This window comes from Calidris pugnax, unplaced genomic scaffold (genome assembly GCF_001431845.1).
Source record: "Calidris pugnax isolate Ruff unplaced genomic scaffold, ASM143184v1 scaffold225, whole genome shotgun sequence".
Classification (NCBI taxonomy): Eukaryota; Metazoa; Chordata; class Aves; order Charadriiformes; family Scolopacidae; genus Calidris; species Calidris pugnax.
The window spans coordinates 823,659-841,620 of NW_015091072.1; the positions used below are offsets into that span (position 1 = coordinate 823,659).

Genomic DNA, 17,962 nt, shown 5'->3' on the forward strand with positions numbered 1-17,962 from the left:
CCTCCCCCCGCCTCAGCGTGGCTTGTGGCCGGCGGCGGGCCGGGCTCCGCGCAGGCGGCGCGCTCCTGGTTCAGAAGTCGTTGGGGCGGCAGCGGGGAACCGGACGGGTCCGGGCCGCCAAAGACCGGCTTCCCCGGTGCCGGTGGGGCGGGCCGGGTGGTCCTCTGGCGGGCCGGGGCGTGAGGAGAGGCCGTGCCCCAGCTGCAGGAGAAGGGAAACTTTCTCTTGGGTCTTCCAAGCTCGTCCGTTTGTTTTTGTTTTTTTTTACCTCCTGTGATCTTGGTTGATCTTCCAAAAGCCAGACCTCCCTCGTAGCCTCACGCTGTGCCGGCGACAGCATTATCTTTTTGACTACCTGTATGGGATGAAGTCTTCCGGGCTCTCTCTCTCTCTACCATGGTGGCCGGTTCCGATGGTCGTGTCACCTGAAAACCGTAGAACCGGCAGAAACTCGTCCCGTCCCATTCATAGTCTTTAAATTTGTAGTGCTCGCCCGAGAGTACATGTAACGAACGATTTGAAGCTTTGCCTCTTGAGGGCGTTTCATGAAAACTGAAACTCCAGCCTGAAAAGATAATGTCATGAGCTGTGAAAATACTGGGCTGCTGGTTCTGCAGAATTCCCAAATGGTGCTGAATGGTTGTGTTTAATAGTCCCTTTATCCTTTATTCAAGCTGCCGTTTCTCTGTCTTTTTTTTCTTGTTCGCTGGCATAATTGACTGCTGATATATTTAACTCTGACTGCTTAATGTTAATGAAAGACTTAACAAAGTTGGGATATGTCTATGGGCTATCCGGAAACGAGATCTCAACTTTATTCCTAGAAACTAGTTATTGTAAAGCTAATTTGTATGTGCATGTGGCAATTAGGAGTTAGAATAGAATATTTAATAGAACACCGTGTGAATTAGTAGTTTGAATCGATCTAATCTTTGGTGTATTTGTCCTTGTTTTTATTATAACTTCATTATGTTGTTGTCCCTGCAACGTTACCATGTGCATTGACGTGTGAACTAGCTCATTCAAAACAAGTTTGTTTCTACTTGAACTGTGGTTGCACCTTTTAATTACCCTTTAGACATATCCATAGGCACAAGGAAAATGAAGAGTAGCTTGAGGCATGGTAACATAAGATGACATGCAAGGTAGTGGTTTTGCTCAGAATGGGTTCCCTTGTCATAATCTTTCACACAGATGCAGAGATGCTTCACTTCCAAAAAACACGGCTGTTTTGGAGGCTTGGGATTTTTTCCCCTCTCTCTAAAACTTCTAAACAGAGTCTTTGTCACGTCCCATCTCTCATTCCAAGGCTGTACCAGTATATTTACCTTCTGCTGTCAGTGTGTGATCCTTTGATTTTTTTATTATTTTTTTTCCCTGATGTTACGTTCTCTTGTGTTGATGTCTTCAGAGCTGGCTTGCTTATGTGGTCCTGTGTATTCAACTGAGTGCTGGTTCCTGGAGAAGTCACAGTTTAGTACATTTAGAAAGGGAAAGGCAGCAACAGCCCGTGTCAGCAGCACTGGCCAAAGACACTATGAGAACTAAAAGTAGGACAGTCAGATGTAGCAATGTCTGAAAGGTTCTTTATAGAAACTTTTAAGCGTAAATGCTATTTAGCCAGATTGTTTGATAGTCTTATTTCAACTTCAGTGTTTCAATACAGTGTTCTTTTTTTTTTTTTTCTTCCTTCTGTTGAAGAAGCTAAAATGAACAGAATGGTACGTTTTGTTTTAAACTGTCCTGTGTCTGGCAGGCTTGCTTTGCTATCTTTCTGTCTCTTTCTCTTAAAGATTGTGGAATTTTTCTTCTGAAATGTTTTAGAAGTCCTAAAGGGGCAAAATGAGGGGCTTAACTCGTATCCTTAAGAACACAAGTGGAAGCTGTACCTTTAAAGGCAACAGTAAATAAATCGCTAGGTTGGAAAACATAACTTTGTGGGAAGAGGTTAATGGGTGTAAAGCAGTGCCCTCAAGAAAAATGGAAACCAAATCTATGTGAAAAAGCATAGAATATGGCAGATTAAAAAGAAAAAAGTGATGTGAATTAGGGGTTTTATTGTAAATTGGAAACATAAGGGGAAATAGAAGAGCGCTGGCAAATAGCTAAATTTAATGGATTTATTTACGTACTCCTGAAGGCCAAAGGGAATAAGGCTGTGAGGGAGCCCAGTAGGCTGATGTTAAAGCCTATATTAAAGGGATTACTCACTTGATGAAGTGTTGTGAGTGGCTGAAATACCTCAGCAGGAGGTTCTGGAATGATGTAATGGACAAACAAGTTAGAAAGACCAGACCTTCTTTTTTCAGAGAACGAGTGAAAGTTGAACTGATAATGAAAATTATCCAGCTTCATACAAAGAGGCTAATTGAAATCCTTATTTAAATAATGGAAGTTCTTATTTAAATAAGGACTTCCTAATGGAAGTCCTTATTTAAATAATATAATAATGAAATAGGTGCTGATGTAAATTGCAGTGATATGATAGCAAGTCCGTTTCTTTTCTGCTCTGAAGAAAAAAATCCATCCTTAGTCTGCTACAGTTTTTGAAGTCTGTCAAGCAATTAATGGATTAAACTGCTCTGTGTTTGAAGAATGAATGTGGGGTTTTCAAGACACAAAATGCCAGAAGTAGAATGCAAGGCCCATAGAAATATCAGTACTTTTAAATTATTTTGAAGAAGGTAGAGAAATTCTGGAAAAACAGCAGAAGTAAGTTTAAACAAAACACTCAGTGAAAACCTCTGCTAAATAGAAAATCTGTAGAACGATAGAACTGGAAATTATATTATGCCACCTCACGAATGTCTTGAACTGCATTAAACGTTATGAGAGCTTAATAATTCATTATGAGGATAAAAAGTAGAGGTAGTCTAAGGCAGGTGACAGAAGACTTCCTTTCACCAAGATTGCTTTAAAAAAGATGTTAGTAGTAGGAGTGTATGAAGAAGTGGTAAGAAGTTATGGTAGATTGGACATTGCATTATCACTTCTGTTGATCCATTCGCGTAAGACAGGACTAAATGGAGTTTAGTGACATAGAAGAAATTTTAAATTGGAATAAAGTGAATACTTTCTTGGAACATAATTAGTGCTTAGTGTCATGAGGAGGCAGAAGCTAAGAAGTGTCTGTTTTTCTGGATGTATATAGAGAGTAATGGACATTGAGTTTTCAGAGTATGCCTCGAGACTTAAGATTTAGCTAGTCACCAGCTGCTGAAAGCTTCCTTATGATCTAGAGTAATTATTTTCTCTTTTTCTATTTTTTTTGGTAGTTAAGACTGCTTGCCAGGCTCGGCAGGAGGATTCATATGTTCAGTGATAAATTAACCAGTTTGACATGCAGATCTTTATTGATTGTATTTTTTTACAGTCTGGGCATAAAGTTAAGATTATACGTAAGTGACGTACTGATTTTAGAAATAAATATCCTTTGGCTAAACATCCTGAATGTATTTATCTTCAAAGAAGGTATTATAAGCTTACCAAATCTGGTGCTAAGGTTATACTTGGAAGAAAATTCACCTGTTGATATATAAAAATGTCATTTTGGCAAACAAACCACCTTTTGGTGGCACGCAAACCACAACTTACCTTTCAGTAAAGTCAGATAATAATGTTGTGATGAGTATTAGATTGTTGTAATGTGTTTTTTGCCTGAAGTATGATGAGATTGACTCTTAAAAGATGCAGGACTCCTTTGTGTAGCTTCTGCATGGTAAGCTCTTTAACTGCCTGTGTCTTCTTGTTTTACCTTTTTTTTTTTTTTTTATGTATTGCAAAATTATCAGGAAAATAGGTGTTTTTGTGAATGTACTGTGTATTGGATTTGAGAGCTTTTGGTAGGAAAGAGTACTAGGTGTAAATGGGGCGAGGGAGGTAGAGTGAGTGTCATCAAGCTTTAAAGTTCTTGTGGATTTTGGCTTGATGTGGCAGATACATCAGTATTAGGTGACTCTCTTGGTTGCTGATGTCTAAAGCTAGTATGAAGTCAGTAGCATTTTGACTTACTGTTATTTTGTGCTTTTGCACACATATCTTTATAATGCTGAGTCACAGCGACCAGTAAATTTGTTGAAGGCAAATTTGTCATCAGGGGAGGCATGAGGTAGGTTTGGTTTCAGTGCCTTCTGGCATTCACAACCCCAAACAAAAGTTGCTTGAAACTATGAAGTCAAGTCTAGTTTTCAGCTTATTTTTAACCTAATTCATTTTAAAGTGTTTGTGATTTCTTCTATTTGGGATACAAAATGCTGAAAGGTGCACTCTCATTCTCTTGTAAAGAATGTGTAGGGCATGTTAGGATGTTAGAAATGTTAGGATGATTTTTTTTTTTTTCCTGGCAGATGATAACTGTCAAATGACAGAGATAACTATTGTCTTTCAAATGGTCTGATTTTTAAATGTGACCTTACAAAAGATACATTGTGGGTCAGGTTGTTCTGTAAGTGCAGGGAAGATGTGCTGTAATCTTAGTCAAAATACAAATGAATCTCTGCTTTAAAAGGAAAAACAAATTACATTTTAGTTTGGCACACGGGAATAATCACTTTTGTTGTTTTGTGTAGATGGGCACCTTAAAGTGAAGTAATTTTAATGTTAGCGTAATCCTGTGCGTCTGAAAAGTTTTTAATTCCCCATCACTAGCTGCTTTGTTTTACAACTTGTGGGAACGTTTGGGTTTCAGGTTGATTGTGGAGTTACAGAAATCAGAGTAGTTTTGTTTTGTTTTCATTTAAACAGATTTACTGCACTGCAATGGCTTTGAATGCAGTAAAGGAATTTTGTGTTTGTAACTCAAATCAGAAAGGCTCAGTTAATGAATTTGTTTCCCTTTAAGTTGACCTGGCTTTGAGAGTTGTTATTTTTTGCATTCTTGCTCAAGTTAAAAGCTTTATAGAACTTTGAAAGATAGATCACAAGTCAAAATGGACCTTTAAAAAATGAAGCTCAAAACATCTTGGAAATACCTAGACGATAGTGAACGTATAACAAACTGCTAGATATACAGTGTAAGTGTATAATCCTTATTGATTTTTATTTCCCCCCTACAAACCCTTTGGTAAAACTGTGCTCCAATAAACCTTGTAAACGCATTACTACTTAATCTTTTCAGTGGTGTTTCTTCAAAGAAGATGAGATCACATTCTTGAAATGTGACATCCCTACAAACCTGACAGGAGTCGTCCTCGGCATCGTTACAAATAATACAGTCTATTTTCTTTTCTGCCTTTTGTTTGGTTTTAAGGAGGTCTTTTATATTAGAAAAATAGTCAATATTGAACTTTTTAATTAGTCTATACTTTCATGTTCCATGTTGTGTAAAATTGCATGTCTTTCAGGCCTTGTATTACTTGTCACGAGTTTTAAGGTTGACCTTGTTTTGGGCAAGTACAAGTCCAGCTTGCCAAACGGCCAAAGAACATGCTGAATTTGCCATAGATTAAGTGGATTAATACTTGCTTTGCTATTTCTTGTGTTTATAAAGGTGTTAGAACAGATTATCAACTAAGGCCTACTACTGGGCATGGAAAAAACCTGAGAGACTTGGAAGCCTACATAAGCAAGCACATTTGAAAGATACAGAGATGGGTAGCAATTTCAAGAAGAGGTTCCCTTGCTACTTCCAGTTTTTGATGGAAGGTTCCTGAAAGTCTGAACCCTGTTTCAAGGCTATATGTGCTGTTTTTAGATACGAATGTTATATTCCATTTGAAGCTCCTTTGATCTTCTGGCCTTCTGGATAGCAGAAGGTGATGGTTCTGTTTCTTCTGTATCATTCTTGTGTGATGGTTGTTTTAGGAGTGTGGGTCCCTGCAATTCTGCATAAATTGAAGTCTCATTCCTGCCTGTGAATGGCACTGGTGGCTGCTGCTGCAGCTTTCCCTGGCCACAGAAAATGAAATTTGCATGATCGTTTTGTTTCCTTGTTAGTGCTGGGTTTTGATGTATCATCAGCAAAACTTACTTTGCAGGTCTTTCCTAGTTCTGTAAATGTTAGTTTTATAGTGCCTTTGAGGCATGTTTCCCAATCCCATTTTACAGCTAGAGAAAGTTGAGCAAATGTTTAGAAACTGGCTGTGTTGTGCTTGAACAATAGCTTTTAGTAGTTGAGATGGTTAAATGTCCTTTCCACTAGATGCCCTGAGCTTTACAAGAATCTGAAGACGTTGGAAATGAGAAAGTAACACTCCTATCCCTCAGCTGATATGCATTCCCGTAGACATCTATAATCCAGTATGCTTTGTTTTTTTGCAAAAGAAGCAGAGATGGAACCTCACCAAAATGTTTGTCTGATTGATCCAGTTTTTCAAACAACAGGAGGTGGCAGTGAAGAGAGAAGTCAGTCTGCTGATTTTCTGTATTTTCTTTTTTCCTCGGATAACACTGTCAACAGTGTAGAGATTCGGTGGATGTGTTTTCATCTCTCTAGGACGATGGCAGATGTAGGATGTTGCTCTAGAAGTTTTTTCCAGGGAAATAACGTTAATCCCAGGTGATATTTTTATCATTCTACGTCATATATTATTCATGGTTTTATTATGAAGACCGTTCATGGTCTGTCACCTCTGAGAAAGCTGACAGTTTGTTTCTTTCCACAAGACTTAAATGCTTCTATTAGCATCCTGAACCTGTTGCCTTAGAAACTTCAAAAAGTAAATTAGAAGGACTTTCCAAAATCTACACTTCATGGGGGGAAAAAAAACTACGCACGTTTGTAGCCACAATCTTGGATTTGTAGGGAGTGTGTTGATGAGAGAAACGAGTGACCAAGCGCTGCTTTCAGGGTAGTTTTTTTTAATTGGATGGGTTTTCTACATTCTCAGTTAATGTCAAAAGATGATGCATCCTGTAATCAGAGGCCAGTGGATTCTTCAAACATCTGTCCACGCTGTGCTGTAGGTATTTGGCGTGCTGTCAAGAAGCACGATTGTGAGGAAACTTTAATTCTCTAGGAGGTGTGGAGTCTGTGATAGAGCCAACAAGCAAACAAAAGTCTCCTTGGCAGTAAAGGTTTTGTGGAGTAGCTGAACCACTTCTTATCTTGAATAATTCCAGCTTCTCTCGCTACCAGGAGTTCCGTCTTGACAGTGCTGTTTCCAACGTGGGTTGTCCTTTCAGGGCCGACAGTGCCTCTCCTGCCTTTTCACTGTCTCTCTGGAGCAATCTAAATTAGGCACAGCAGTTTGACAGTACAGCAGAGCTCACAAGTATGCCTCCAGTAAGTCCTTTTCCTTCTGACAACTGCCTCTGTTAGATGTTGACTGGTAGTATGTCAGATCATGGATCTTCAAGATTAACTTTTTTATCACACTGTTTCTCTTCAAACTCCTTGTCCACCTTTATTTTCAAGTCTTCCTTTTCTGATATATTTCCATTGGGAGGTAAAATTTCTTCTAGAGGTCTACGCTTTTGAAATACCTTTTTTTTTTTTTTTCCCCTTCTTCCCACCCCTGATTCCAAAGAAGGAAATATTGTCTCTAACAGTCTTTAATACCAGCAGTGTATATGGTGGTCTTAGTTTCAGTCATCTGGGTTATATATACATATATATATGCACGTCTTGATTTGTATGGTCTTTATTTTTGCATCTGGATACCTCTGATGTGTGGAATATCCAAGAGTGTTAGTCGCACGGCATTCCTTCTAGCAAAGCCCTTAAGTCTAGTGATGGTGATATCTGATTTAAGAAGGCAGGGAGTTAATTTTTGTTCTTATCTTTATGATTGCTTTTGGGGCAAGTTAGATCATCTCAGTAAGTGAGTCTGCGTTTCTTAGTGCCTCTGAATTTCGTCAACTTGATGAGTAAGGACAAATGCAGTACTTTTTCGTTCTCCTCGAAATGTGTGCTTAGAACGTGTCTGCATTTGGTAGGGAAATCCCTTCATCAGGGAAAAACTTGGGAATCATAATTTCCGTAGTGAAATGCAGACGCTCAGAAATAGATGGTGTTTTTAATTTTACTAAAAATATTTTTTTCATGGCAGCCAAACTGAGGAGGAGAAAGTGTTATATGGGATTTGAGTGGTGCTGCACAAAGCCCCAAAGAATACACCATGAAAACTCCTCAGTGGGTCGCCAGAGGTTTTTATCCATGGACAGGAGCATCAAAAACCATTGAAAATATTATGCTATCTTTAGGAAAGAAAAGATGGGTAGAACATTTCCATGACAACCACCACAGATTTTCACCAGAAGTAGCATTAATTTTGATAGTGCAGAGAAGATGCAAGATTTACTATTTGCTGTGAAGAAATTGCCGCGGGTCAACTGACCATTGGAAGATTTTCAGTTAAGCCACAACAAAGCTGCTGAAGACGAGTGAGAGGCAATTTGAAGTTGTTTTGCCTCTGTTGTTTAGTCTGAAGGAAAGGCTAACATCCTGAAAAATGGGAAAGGGAGATTTATAGAATACAGTCCTTGAATGACTGCAACAAAACAGGATTATTTTATTTTCAGTATTAAAAAAATTGCATGTGTGCTCACACTGAATAGGTCTAACGATGCTAGAAGTAGGGGTGGGCTAGATGAAATTCTTGATGTGGTCATTGAATTTTTCACCAGTAGCCGGGGAAGCAGTAAACGAATGATGAAGAAAGAATTTATTTTAGGAGATATTGAAGATATCCCAAAAGCTGCTTTTAGAAAATACCTTTGGATTTAATAGTTATGCAGGTTAGATAACCACACTTTATATACCCGCCTGTGTTGGGATTTTGAGATTTACTACCAGTGAGGGGGTACTATGAAATAAATTACTGAACTCATTACTAGTTGAGTTTGGTAACTACTCAGTGATGAAGGGAGCTTAGTATTTTCTGCCTTTAATAGAAAAAACTTTGTCTTCCTAGTCATTTGGTAAGTAGGAATTTGGAGGAAGGCTTTACTCCCTATGTACACAATACACTATTCTGAAAAGATTTTAAGTGTACAGATTAGTCAGAAAATAGGAGAGGGGGTTTGTCAGCAAAGTGAGCTGTCTTGAAAGTCAGAAATGAGCATAGCCAAAAGTTACAGCTAAAGCTTGTAAAGGTTGTCATAGGTAGAAGATAATTCTTAAGTTATAAAAATAAAGAGAATGAGAAAAATGTGAGGGGTTGGGGTAGACGGTTAATTCAAATAAGAAACTGATAAATGTTCTGCCTGTATTATCAATAAATGAAATGATGGTGTAAAACATAAAGGGAGAGGGTGAATAGAGCTCCGAGAGGGAATTGAAAATCCTTTCAATTTTGCTTCAGACTTTAAGGAAACAAATTAATACGCAAATTGGGAGAGGAAGGGAAACTAGGCAAATAAATACAATAAGGAATAACATGGTAAGGAAACTTGCAGATGATGAAGTTGGATGGTCTCATTGATGTTTAGAAACATTGGAACATGGCATGGAGAGGCTACATAGTAGAAATGAGGTGAAATTGTGTAGTAAGAAGCAAAGATGCTCACTGTCAAGGATTTCTTTAAACTAAGAACTTTCAGGGATTAAAAGCGAAGGTGTGAAATGATCACAGGAGTTACTAAAGTCCTGCAATCCCAAATAAAAGCAAATGTAATTTTGTAAGGTTGAGAAGACGTGTTTCAGATAAAAATGGAGAATTATTAATAATGTCATGGACGGCCTGAGATATTATCTGGGCTGTTGTGTGTGTCCGTGGTTCATTGTCAAGGGCAGATTGACTAAAGTGGCTGCAAAGCTGTTTTCCTGTTAGGCATGTCCTTTTAGCTTATGATTGTCCATCTGGTGTTTGAGCTTATTTTCTTAATTCTGAAATATATAAAATATTTATTTCAAAATGTTTCAGAAACAACAGAAAAAAACATATTCTGAGTATTTGCTACCCTGAACTTATTTTTTACAGTTAAAATCCACGTCTTCCCCAAATATTTTGTATGTTTAATACACAGGTTGTGGTCACTTAAGCTAAAAGCAGGAAGAAAATGTTATTGCCAAGCATATTGCAAGAAACTTGAACACTTTAAGCTGAGACAACTAAACACAGGAAGAAAAGGGTCTCTAAGCTGTTAAGAATGATGTAGAGAACTTCTGGCATTCTGAGATTTATGTTTTTGTAGGACCTTTATTTTTAAAAAAGCCATTTCAGGAAGAGCCTTTTCAGCATAATTAGGCTGCTGAATTGCTTACCTACATGCTCAGGTTTTTATGTTGCATTCAGTGCAATCTGTGACTGATCTTGAATACAGTAGTTTTATGTCCTTTAACAGTTTTATAAATCTCGGTTGGCATAATACAGTAATACTTGAAGCGATGCCCAAAATGTCTTCTGTGAAAGTCAGTTCTGATCAAAATTCTTATAAACGGTTGTCAGGTAGGAGCAACTTAAAAAGAGGCTCTAGTGAGAAGCACATTTGGGTATCCTCTTTTTTTTTTTTAATCACTTAAAACTCTTTGTGCTAACTGAAAGAAGAGGAGGTTATAGTAGACTCGATAATACGTTTGATGTATTTTAAGTAGGAAACCTAAGCTGTTGAGAGTCTGTATACTTTCGTGTTGCTCCATTTTAAAGTAAAAAGTGCACAGGAGATCATTTATCACCTGGTGATCCTGTGCTTACAGAATTTGTGGTAGGTAGCATATTTAATACAACACATCAGGGCATTTGAAAGAGACATGTAAAAGCCCTGTGGAGTTAACTTTTTATGTAATGTAGCTTCCTCAATTTTGTATTACAGAGCTACAGATATTTACAACATATTGGAGATTCTGCATCTGTATGAAGATGCATGGACATACCAAGATGCTTAGAATTTGGTTCTGAACCTTTTTTTTAGATTTTAACGGGGGATATAAGGAGAGAAGTAACATCAGAATGGAGCACCACAGCCCATTGGTTTAAGGGAGTTGTGGTCTTTCCACACAGTTTTATGGCTATTGATTTATGCTGAGTAACTCCAAAGTGCAGTGTTGTATATGGGAAAATCATCATGGATAGATAAAAATGCTGATCTACTGATGGTACTTGGAAATCATAGACTGAAAAGAGGCCCCTCTGCATAAACAGTGGCAGGATTGGAGGCTGGGGGTGAGAAGGAGGGGAAGAATAGGACTGCTTTCTTTGCAGGAGTGAACATTTTTGGTAGTTAAACCATCCTCACCTAAAATTTCTCTCTCCATTTCGTTTCCGTTGCTGGGCTTACCTGGATTGAAGGAACACAGGGTTGGGTTGAATTAACTTAAAATGTGGATTTGGAGTGCAAAAAAGCTCCTGTACTGACTTGCAAAGCGAATTAGCTAAAAAGCCGCCTAAGACCCTTCCTGCAAAAGGAAAGACAGGGAAATATAATTAGTTTTGCTAACTCCCCATGTGGAGAAATGTAAACATTTATTAGTGCAGCTTTCTTTTTAGCTCAGGCCGTGTCCTTTGCCTTATAGATCTCAGTTCTTTCTTAATAAAATATTTAACTTAGTCATGCCTTGCCGCTTCAGAGAGTAAAATAAATGTTTTTCAGTCTGATGTGAACAACTGGCACACTGAAGTGATAATTCCGTGAAATTTTGCTTTACACTTTCTAAATCATTGGAAGTTAGCTGACGGGATGTAGGGGGGCAGTGGCTAGAAGTACATGGCTACAGAGATTAAGAGATGGAGACGGAATATAAAATGATGTTATTGAAAAGTAATTTTTTCTGACTTCTCTTTTGAATTGCATTGTAAAGGAATCATGACGACCTCAGGAAAAGAGAATTTCCGACTGAAGAGCTACAAGAACAAATCTCTAAACCCTGATGAGATGCGTCGCAGGCGGGAGGAAGAGGGTCTTCAGCTACGGAAGCAAAAGAGGGAGGAACAGGTACTGTGCTACAGTTGTGATAACTGTGACTAGTCTTTAAACAGTCTTGTCTTGCAATGTCTCTAGCTCTTTGCTTCTCTGAAGCCACTTCTTAGCAGCTCTAACCTGGCATCCTGCCCTGCTAGATTCATACATAGTCAGTCTGAAATCAGAGTCACTTGCAGACGTTATTGCTTCTTCTGCTCCTCATTCACTCGTGTAAGATTGGCCAGAGTAGCTTAAAGATGATTTAAACAAAGCTGTCTGACCTTGCTCTGAAGGTGATTGAGGTTTGCGGGTTTTTTTGTTGTGTATTTTTTTTCTTTTTTATTTTTGCTACCTGGGTTGTGGTGGCTCTAATCTCTGCACAAAGAGTGGCAAGCTGGGGTGAAATGAAAGGAGACATTGCAGCTAGAATAGGAGGAAGAGAAAGTCTGACCAAGTCCTGATAGGTTGCAGTAATTATTTTCTTGAAGGAAGAAATTCTGTCGTTTAAGTTTCAATTCATTTATGAATTTGCAAAAGTTCATGCTATGTTTTTGCCTGTAAGGCTGGTAGTTTGTGTAGTGGATTCAGTATATTTTGTAAGCAAAATGATTGAGAAAAATGCTTGCAAACAAAGCTGCTCATGTCTTGCTGGTTTTTACTACTTCATTCACAATGCAAAGTGGCAGGTGCTCTGCAGGTTTAATCCGGAAACAGCAGCAGTGATAAGACATGATTAAAACCAGGTAGCACTGAACAGTTCTTCTTTTTGTTCTTAGTTGTGTTCATTGGAAACTTAAGGGATTGGTTCAATTTCAAAGGAAGTTACAATGAAGCCTTTTTCATCAGTGTTGAGGTTTTTGGAGTTAGAAAGAAAATAGCATTGTGTTTGGGATGGTGAGTCAAGTCTGTAATCTGTTCCATTTAGTGTCATTTTTACAGCTTCAATACCAGATGCTTTCAAGGAAAGTCAGAGGAGAGTTCTGGGAGGGAATTGCAGTATGTCTTGTTGATTTTGCTCAGTAAATGCAGGTAGCATTTCCAGACTACTGGCAGTGCAGAACGTCATCAGTCTTTATTTGTAAAGCCATTACTAAATTAGGAAAATGATGAGTTGTTTTCTGTCTTATCTGTGCATCTGACCTCCCTTGGATCTGATTACTACAGGTTGGCTAAATAAAGTGTGTAGTGGTATTTCCTTCTGTTAAGGAAAATAGTTAGTCCTAATTGGAAATAAAATAAATTTCTCCTAATTGAAATAGAAGTGGAGCTGCAAGGGAGTCTGTAGCTCTGCAATTTCAGATCTTGTGCAGGTTCTTCTCTTTTATGTATTTGGCACATAGGTCATGGAAATTTGTTTAAATTCCCTGGGGTTTTTTGTTTGTTTGTTTTTAAAGCTGAACAATCCCACAAAACCCCCACAAAAACAACCTCAACCCTCTGAATTTTCACATAAACCCAAACTTATACTTTGCCAAGTTAAGATTATATTTGAGCATGTCTGTTGAGCTTGAGTGGGCACAGCACACAGTAGTTTAGAAGGAATAGCATTCCACAGCCTTGGGTTGGTATAGACTTTGAAGTTTTGCATAGTGTTTCCTCCCCGTGTTCTCTGGGGAGCAGAGTTAACAACAGCAGATCTGTTTCTGTCTTTCCTGTCTGCAATGGTGCAAATCTGACATGGCTCAATGCTGGAGTCTTGTTTCCAGAACTCAGCAGGCCAAGCAGCACCCCCAAACCCATTTTATCATTGCTGCTGTTTCTTCCAATGAGACAACTGGATTAAATGGAGAAGCTGTGGCCTCTCTAGCTCTCCTCAGGACATCTCAAACTGGGTACCTTCTCTAAGTGTTAACAGCCAAATTGTGTTCATCTCGGTATAATTTCTTGAGACCATTCCCATCTGATCAGTCCTCTTTGCCACAGTAACTCAGTTATCTTAGCCTTTGCAGGTTTCTTCAAAGGTCTGTTATAAACAGCATTTTTTCAGGTTTTTGAGCCCAAACATCCTCTGCCACTCAGTTGTAAGAAAGCGATTGTCTGGAAGCTAGAGGTAGTTTGTAGAAGGAGGGGATGGTGGAAAAGAGAATATCAGTAAGGATTTTCTACAAATGTTGGGGACCAGTATTCTAGCACGTTGTTATTATTTTCATTTACTCCCTGACTAAACTTTCTCCATTTGTTGTCAGGAGGAGTTCTGTAGCCAATATAGTAGCTTCTTTCATTTGGTAGCATATGTCATTTTTATTGCAGCCTAACATGACGTGCTGTGTATATGTTTGCCGTATAATATATATTAAATACTTTCTCTCTTTAGTTGTTTAAACGCCGAAATGTTGCAACAGCTGAGGAAGAAGCGGAGGAGGAAGTGATGTCAGATGGTGGCTTCCATGAGGCTCAGATGAACAACATGGAGATGACTTCTGTAAGTGATGAGAAAGGAATACAGTGTTTGTTGAAACTGAGCCGGCCTGTCATGCAGTGACTTGAGTGGAGTGGAATTCCAGAAAAATGTGAAAAAAAGACATTCAAAGAGCTTATGGGCAGCTTTTAAATACCTGTCTCAGTGAACTGCCCTGAAACACAATACTTGAGAAAGAAATGTGAGAGAAAGATTGAGTGGTTGTTCAGTGGTTATGCTTTAAGAAAATTAAATAAAATGTTGCTGTTCTAGGCAGGCTGATTACTTCCTTTTTTTGATGTTCACCATATATATATATGGGTGATTTTATCAACTGTTGCCCAGATTTGTTGGGGTTTTTGAATCTGAAATTCATAATGCTTGGAACATGAATATACAAACCAGGCAATGTGTTATTGCAATTTGCAAAGTAAAAAAAGGGCTTGGTAGAAATCTCTGTTGACAGACTTCCAAGTTGCACAATTTTTAGGCAGGGTATTGGAAACACAGCTTGACTGAGCTTATCTATCTGTACATGGAATTCCAGGCTGGAATTTCATCCCACAGGAAAAGCTTTTAGTCAAAATTAGGCTTTTCTGCTTTCTCCCTAGAAAGAAAAATGGTAAGGGATTCAGGTTGTAGCAGAGAGGATAAAGTAAAATGCAGTCTGCGCTCAAAGTCTGACTACTGATCTTCACACTTATCTGTATTCAAGAGTACACAAATGATGTTTTCATAGAAGTCAGGCTGGGTTTGGTTTCTGTTGGTGGTTATACTTGAAATTACTGAGAAATGCCTATGAACAGAGTGGTAGATCACTAATAGAATGTATTGTCTGATGTTTAAAGACTATCTTAAACAGTAAAACAAGTCCTAAATCCCATTTAGTCTTTTGTGTGGAAACTTAGATGAAATGAATAGATGGTTAAAAAGTAAGGCAAGGAGCCTGTCTAATTGAGGTAGGTAACTACCATTATACAGTTTACTATTTTAGGTATCATTAATTTCAGGGTCTTAAAAGTTGGAGCTGTTAGACAGCTGTTACAGACAAAGCTTAAGTACTTTCATCACTGTCATGTGTCTCTCTATCTAAAGGTTTGGATCAGATATATCTAAAGTTTTAGATCAGAAGTAGAAGGAGAAATCTGACTTTTCTTATGCTTCTTTACATGAATTTACATGTGTGATGAACAGAATGCCGGATTTTACTTGGCATAAGAAAGGTCGCTGATTTAATTTAGCTGTATTAGTGGAAACCTTCAGTGTTATGGAAAATTTAATACTCGATTATGATGACAAGCATTAAGTTTGTCAACTCTTCTGAAAATGACAGGCCCTGTACATTTTGCTGTAAGAGAATGACTCAAAATGTACATGTTGCAGAAATCTAAACAATAGCATAATCAAAGTGGTGTTCTTGCATAACAGTAATTGGTATTCCAATTTAAACTACCTTTTGTTGAAGCTGACAATTTTACATTTATTTCAGAGGAGAGGGGAAAAAAGAGGAGAGAATACCAGTGAGAAGTTCTGAAGAGTAATTTTCTTGCCATAGTTTCAGTAAAATTTGAATTTTGGCTTCCAGAGAAGAAAGATTACACCTAAGAATGATGGTGCTCATGTAGATGTACATGTGTGATGACTCATTTTTTGTCCATACTGGTCTTATCCAGGTTTTTAGTCAATAAGAGGTAAATTTAATAACAATTTAGCAGATGTTGTATCCTCCTTGCCACTAATCCCAGATTTTCTTTTCCCTCTTGCTTTCTATTACTCTCGTTTTGTCTCTCCCACTTGAATCCTAGAGTGCAGTCATCACCTCCGATATGATCGAGATGATTTTCTCCAACAGTCCAGAACAGCAGCTTTCAGCCACCCAGAAATTCCGGAAGCTTCTTTCTAAAGGTAAGGAGCTGAAATTACTTGGAGAAAAATGTAAAAGCATCCCTGGCATATGTTTTTACTTTGACAGCAATAAAGATTGAGTTTCATACAGAAATTTCTGGATGAAGCTGTGTTTTGCAAAATGTCAGCTAGGTGTATGTAATAGTTACTTCTGTTCTTGAAATCTGTAAAACTGCGAAGTGATGCAGATGTGATGTCTGGTCTGTAATGTAAGTTTAAATATTGTAAATATTACAGAATTTGGGCTCTGCATGTGCGCATGCCAGAGTGGCTTCCTGGAACTGCTGCTGTGAAATTGGTCTGCCTAAATTACTGGGTGCATTAGAGTTTTGAATCATGTTGCCTCATTACCTCAAAATTCAAATTATGGTGACAGATAGGAATCCATTACCTTTTAGTAAAGGTAAAGCAGTATTCTAGAAAAGGAGCGCACTCTCAGAAAAGAGGAGTTGGTATGTCATTGTATGTCATTTTGATGCAGTAACTTGAGAATTTCTCTAACTGAATGAATGTATCTAACTTTACTTTTTTATTTTCAATAGAACCAAACCCCCCAATAGATGAAGTCATAAGCACACCGGGAGTTGTGGCCAGGTTTGTGGAGTTCCTCAAACGAAAAGAAAACTGTACATTACAGGTATACAATTATAAATATATCAATCTTCCTATATTATGAAGGCATTTGGTGATGCAAATTAGGTTGAAAAAAAAAAACAGCGGTTTGCTTCATTAGCTGTACTTCTTCCCTTTTTTTTTTCCTAGTATAAAAAAGCTATTTTACCTTCAGGGATTCTAGCAAGACCTCTGATCGGGACAGGAGAGAGAGACCTTTGAGTTGTATTGTGTGATTTTATGCCTTTTATTACTTGTAGGGCCTCTAGTATGGAAGCCTAAGACAGGCAGATAAGGGGAAACAAGCTCCTAATATTTGAAGGACATACTTGAATAAGAAGGCAAAATAAGGGTAGAGGATACTTCATAAAATGCAGATACATCTCTAGTTTAAAAAATGTCAAAAGCAATTATAGACCAAGTCAAGTTCTCATGGTCTTACTGGTGTATAATGTGTATTGTATTGATTCTTATATGGAAAGAGCAAAAATCAGTCAAAGTTGGAACTTCTGAGCTTGTCCTAGAGAGTTCGTGTGCTCCATTTTTCTTCTGTATTGTCAATGGAATATCCAGTAAAAACTGGAATTCCACAAAAGATGGCAAGATCTTATGATTAGCTCATAATTGAAATTTATTTTATAGATAGTTGAAATAAAGTACAGGATGGAGTAAGGAGAAGTACCTGCTATTCTGTTGTAAATTTGGTTAATCTGCTTATACGTTGTTTCTTCTCTGTTATGGGTGTATGACTGGAGAGAATGTGAGTCTCTGAATTGTGAATAGTTCAACCTGGTGGTGCCCATTAGGAAGCCAAAGGGCAAGTTCTAAAATATGAGTAACAAACCTCTGTAGTTGAAAGATCACTAATAATCCTGCTATACTGTATCACAAAACACTGGATACTCACTTCAAGGAAAGTAAAATTATAGGAAAGCAAGTACCTTTTATGTTGGCCTTAAGCTCTGGCCTGAACGTGTTGCTTCTACTTCATTAATGATGTGTCTTCCAGTTTTGACATTGTGTGTTTCTGCTTTATTGCAGTCCATACTCTTTATGTATTACAACGATGTATTTTGGAATCGCTTATTCTGATCACATCATACCAGAAGATAATTTCTCCTTTAGTTAGTCAGGAGAGCAGGATTAATTGTATTTTTAAAACTAAAGTCTTCATACTTAATAACATTTAAAAATTTAAAGCCTTACAAGCCTAGGCTTAATTGTTTAGTTCTTATTTCTGGCCCATTTCAGGATTCTGTGTGTCTGCTT

At 38.0% G+C, this 17,962-nt stretch overlaps 1 protein-coding gene across 1 annotated transcript in view; it reads left to right on the top strand.

Annotated features, from left to right (window-relative positions):
• The window catches only part of KPNA1 (karyopherin alpha 1), a 49,674-nt gene that overhangs the window by 360 nt on the left and 31,352 nt on the right, over positions 1-17,962 (top strand). Inside the window, exons 2-5 of the mRNA XM_014957133.1 lie at positions 11,678-11,811; positions 14,093-14,200; positions 15,982-16,081; positions 16,624-16,718. Of these exons, the coding sequence (XP_014812619.1) occupies positions 11,683-11,811; positions 14,093-14,200; positions 15,982-16,081; positions 16,624-16,718 (432 nt within the window). The 5' untranslated portion in view covers positions 11,678-11,682. The remainder of the gene's footprint in view (positions 1-11,677; positions 11,812-14,092; positions 14,201-15,981; positions 16,082-16,623; positions 16,719-17,962) is intronic.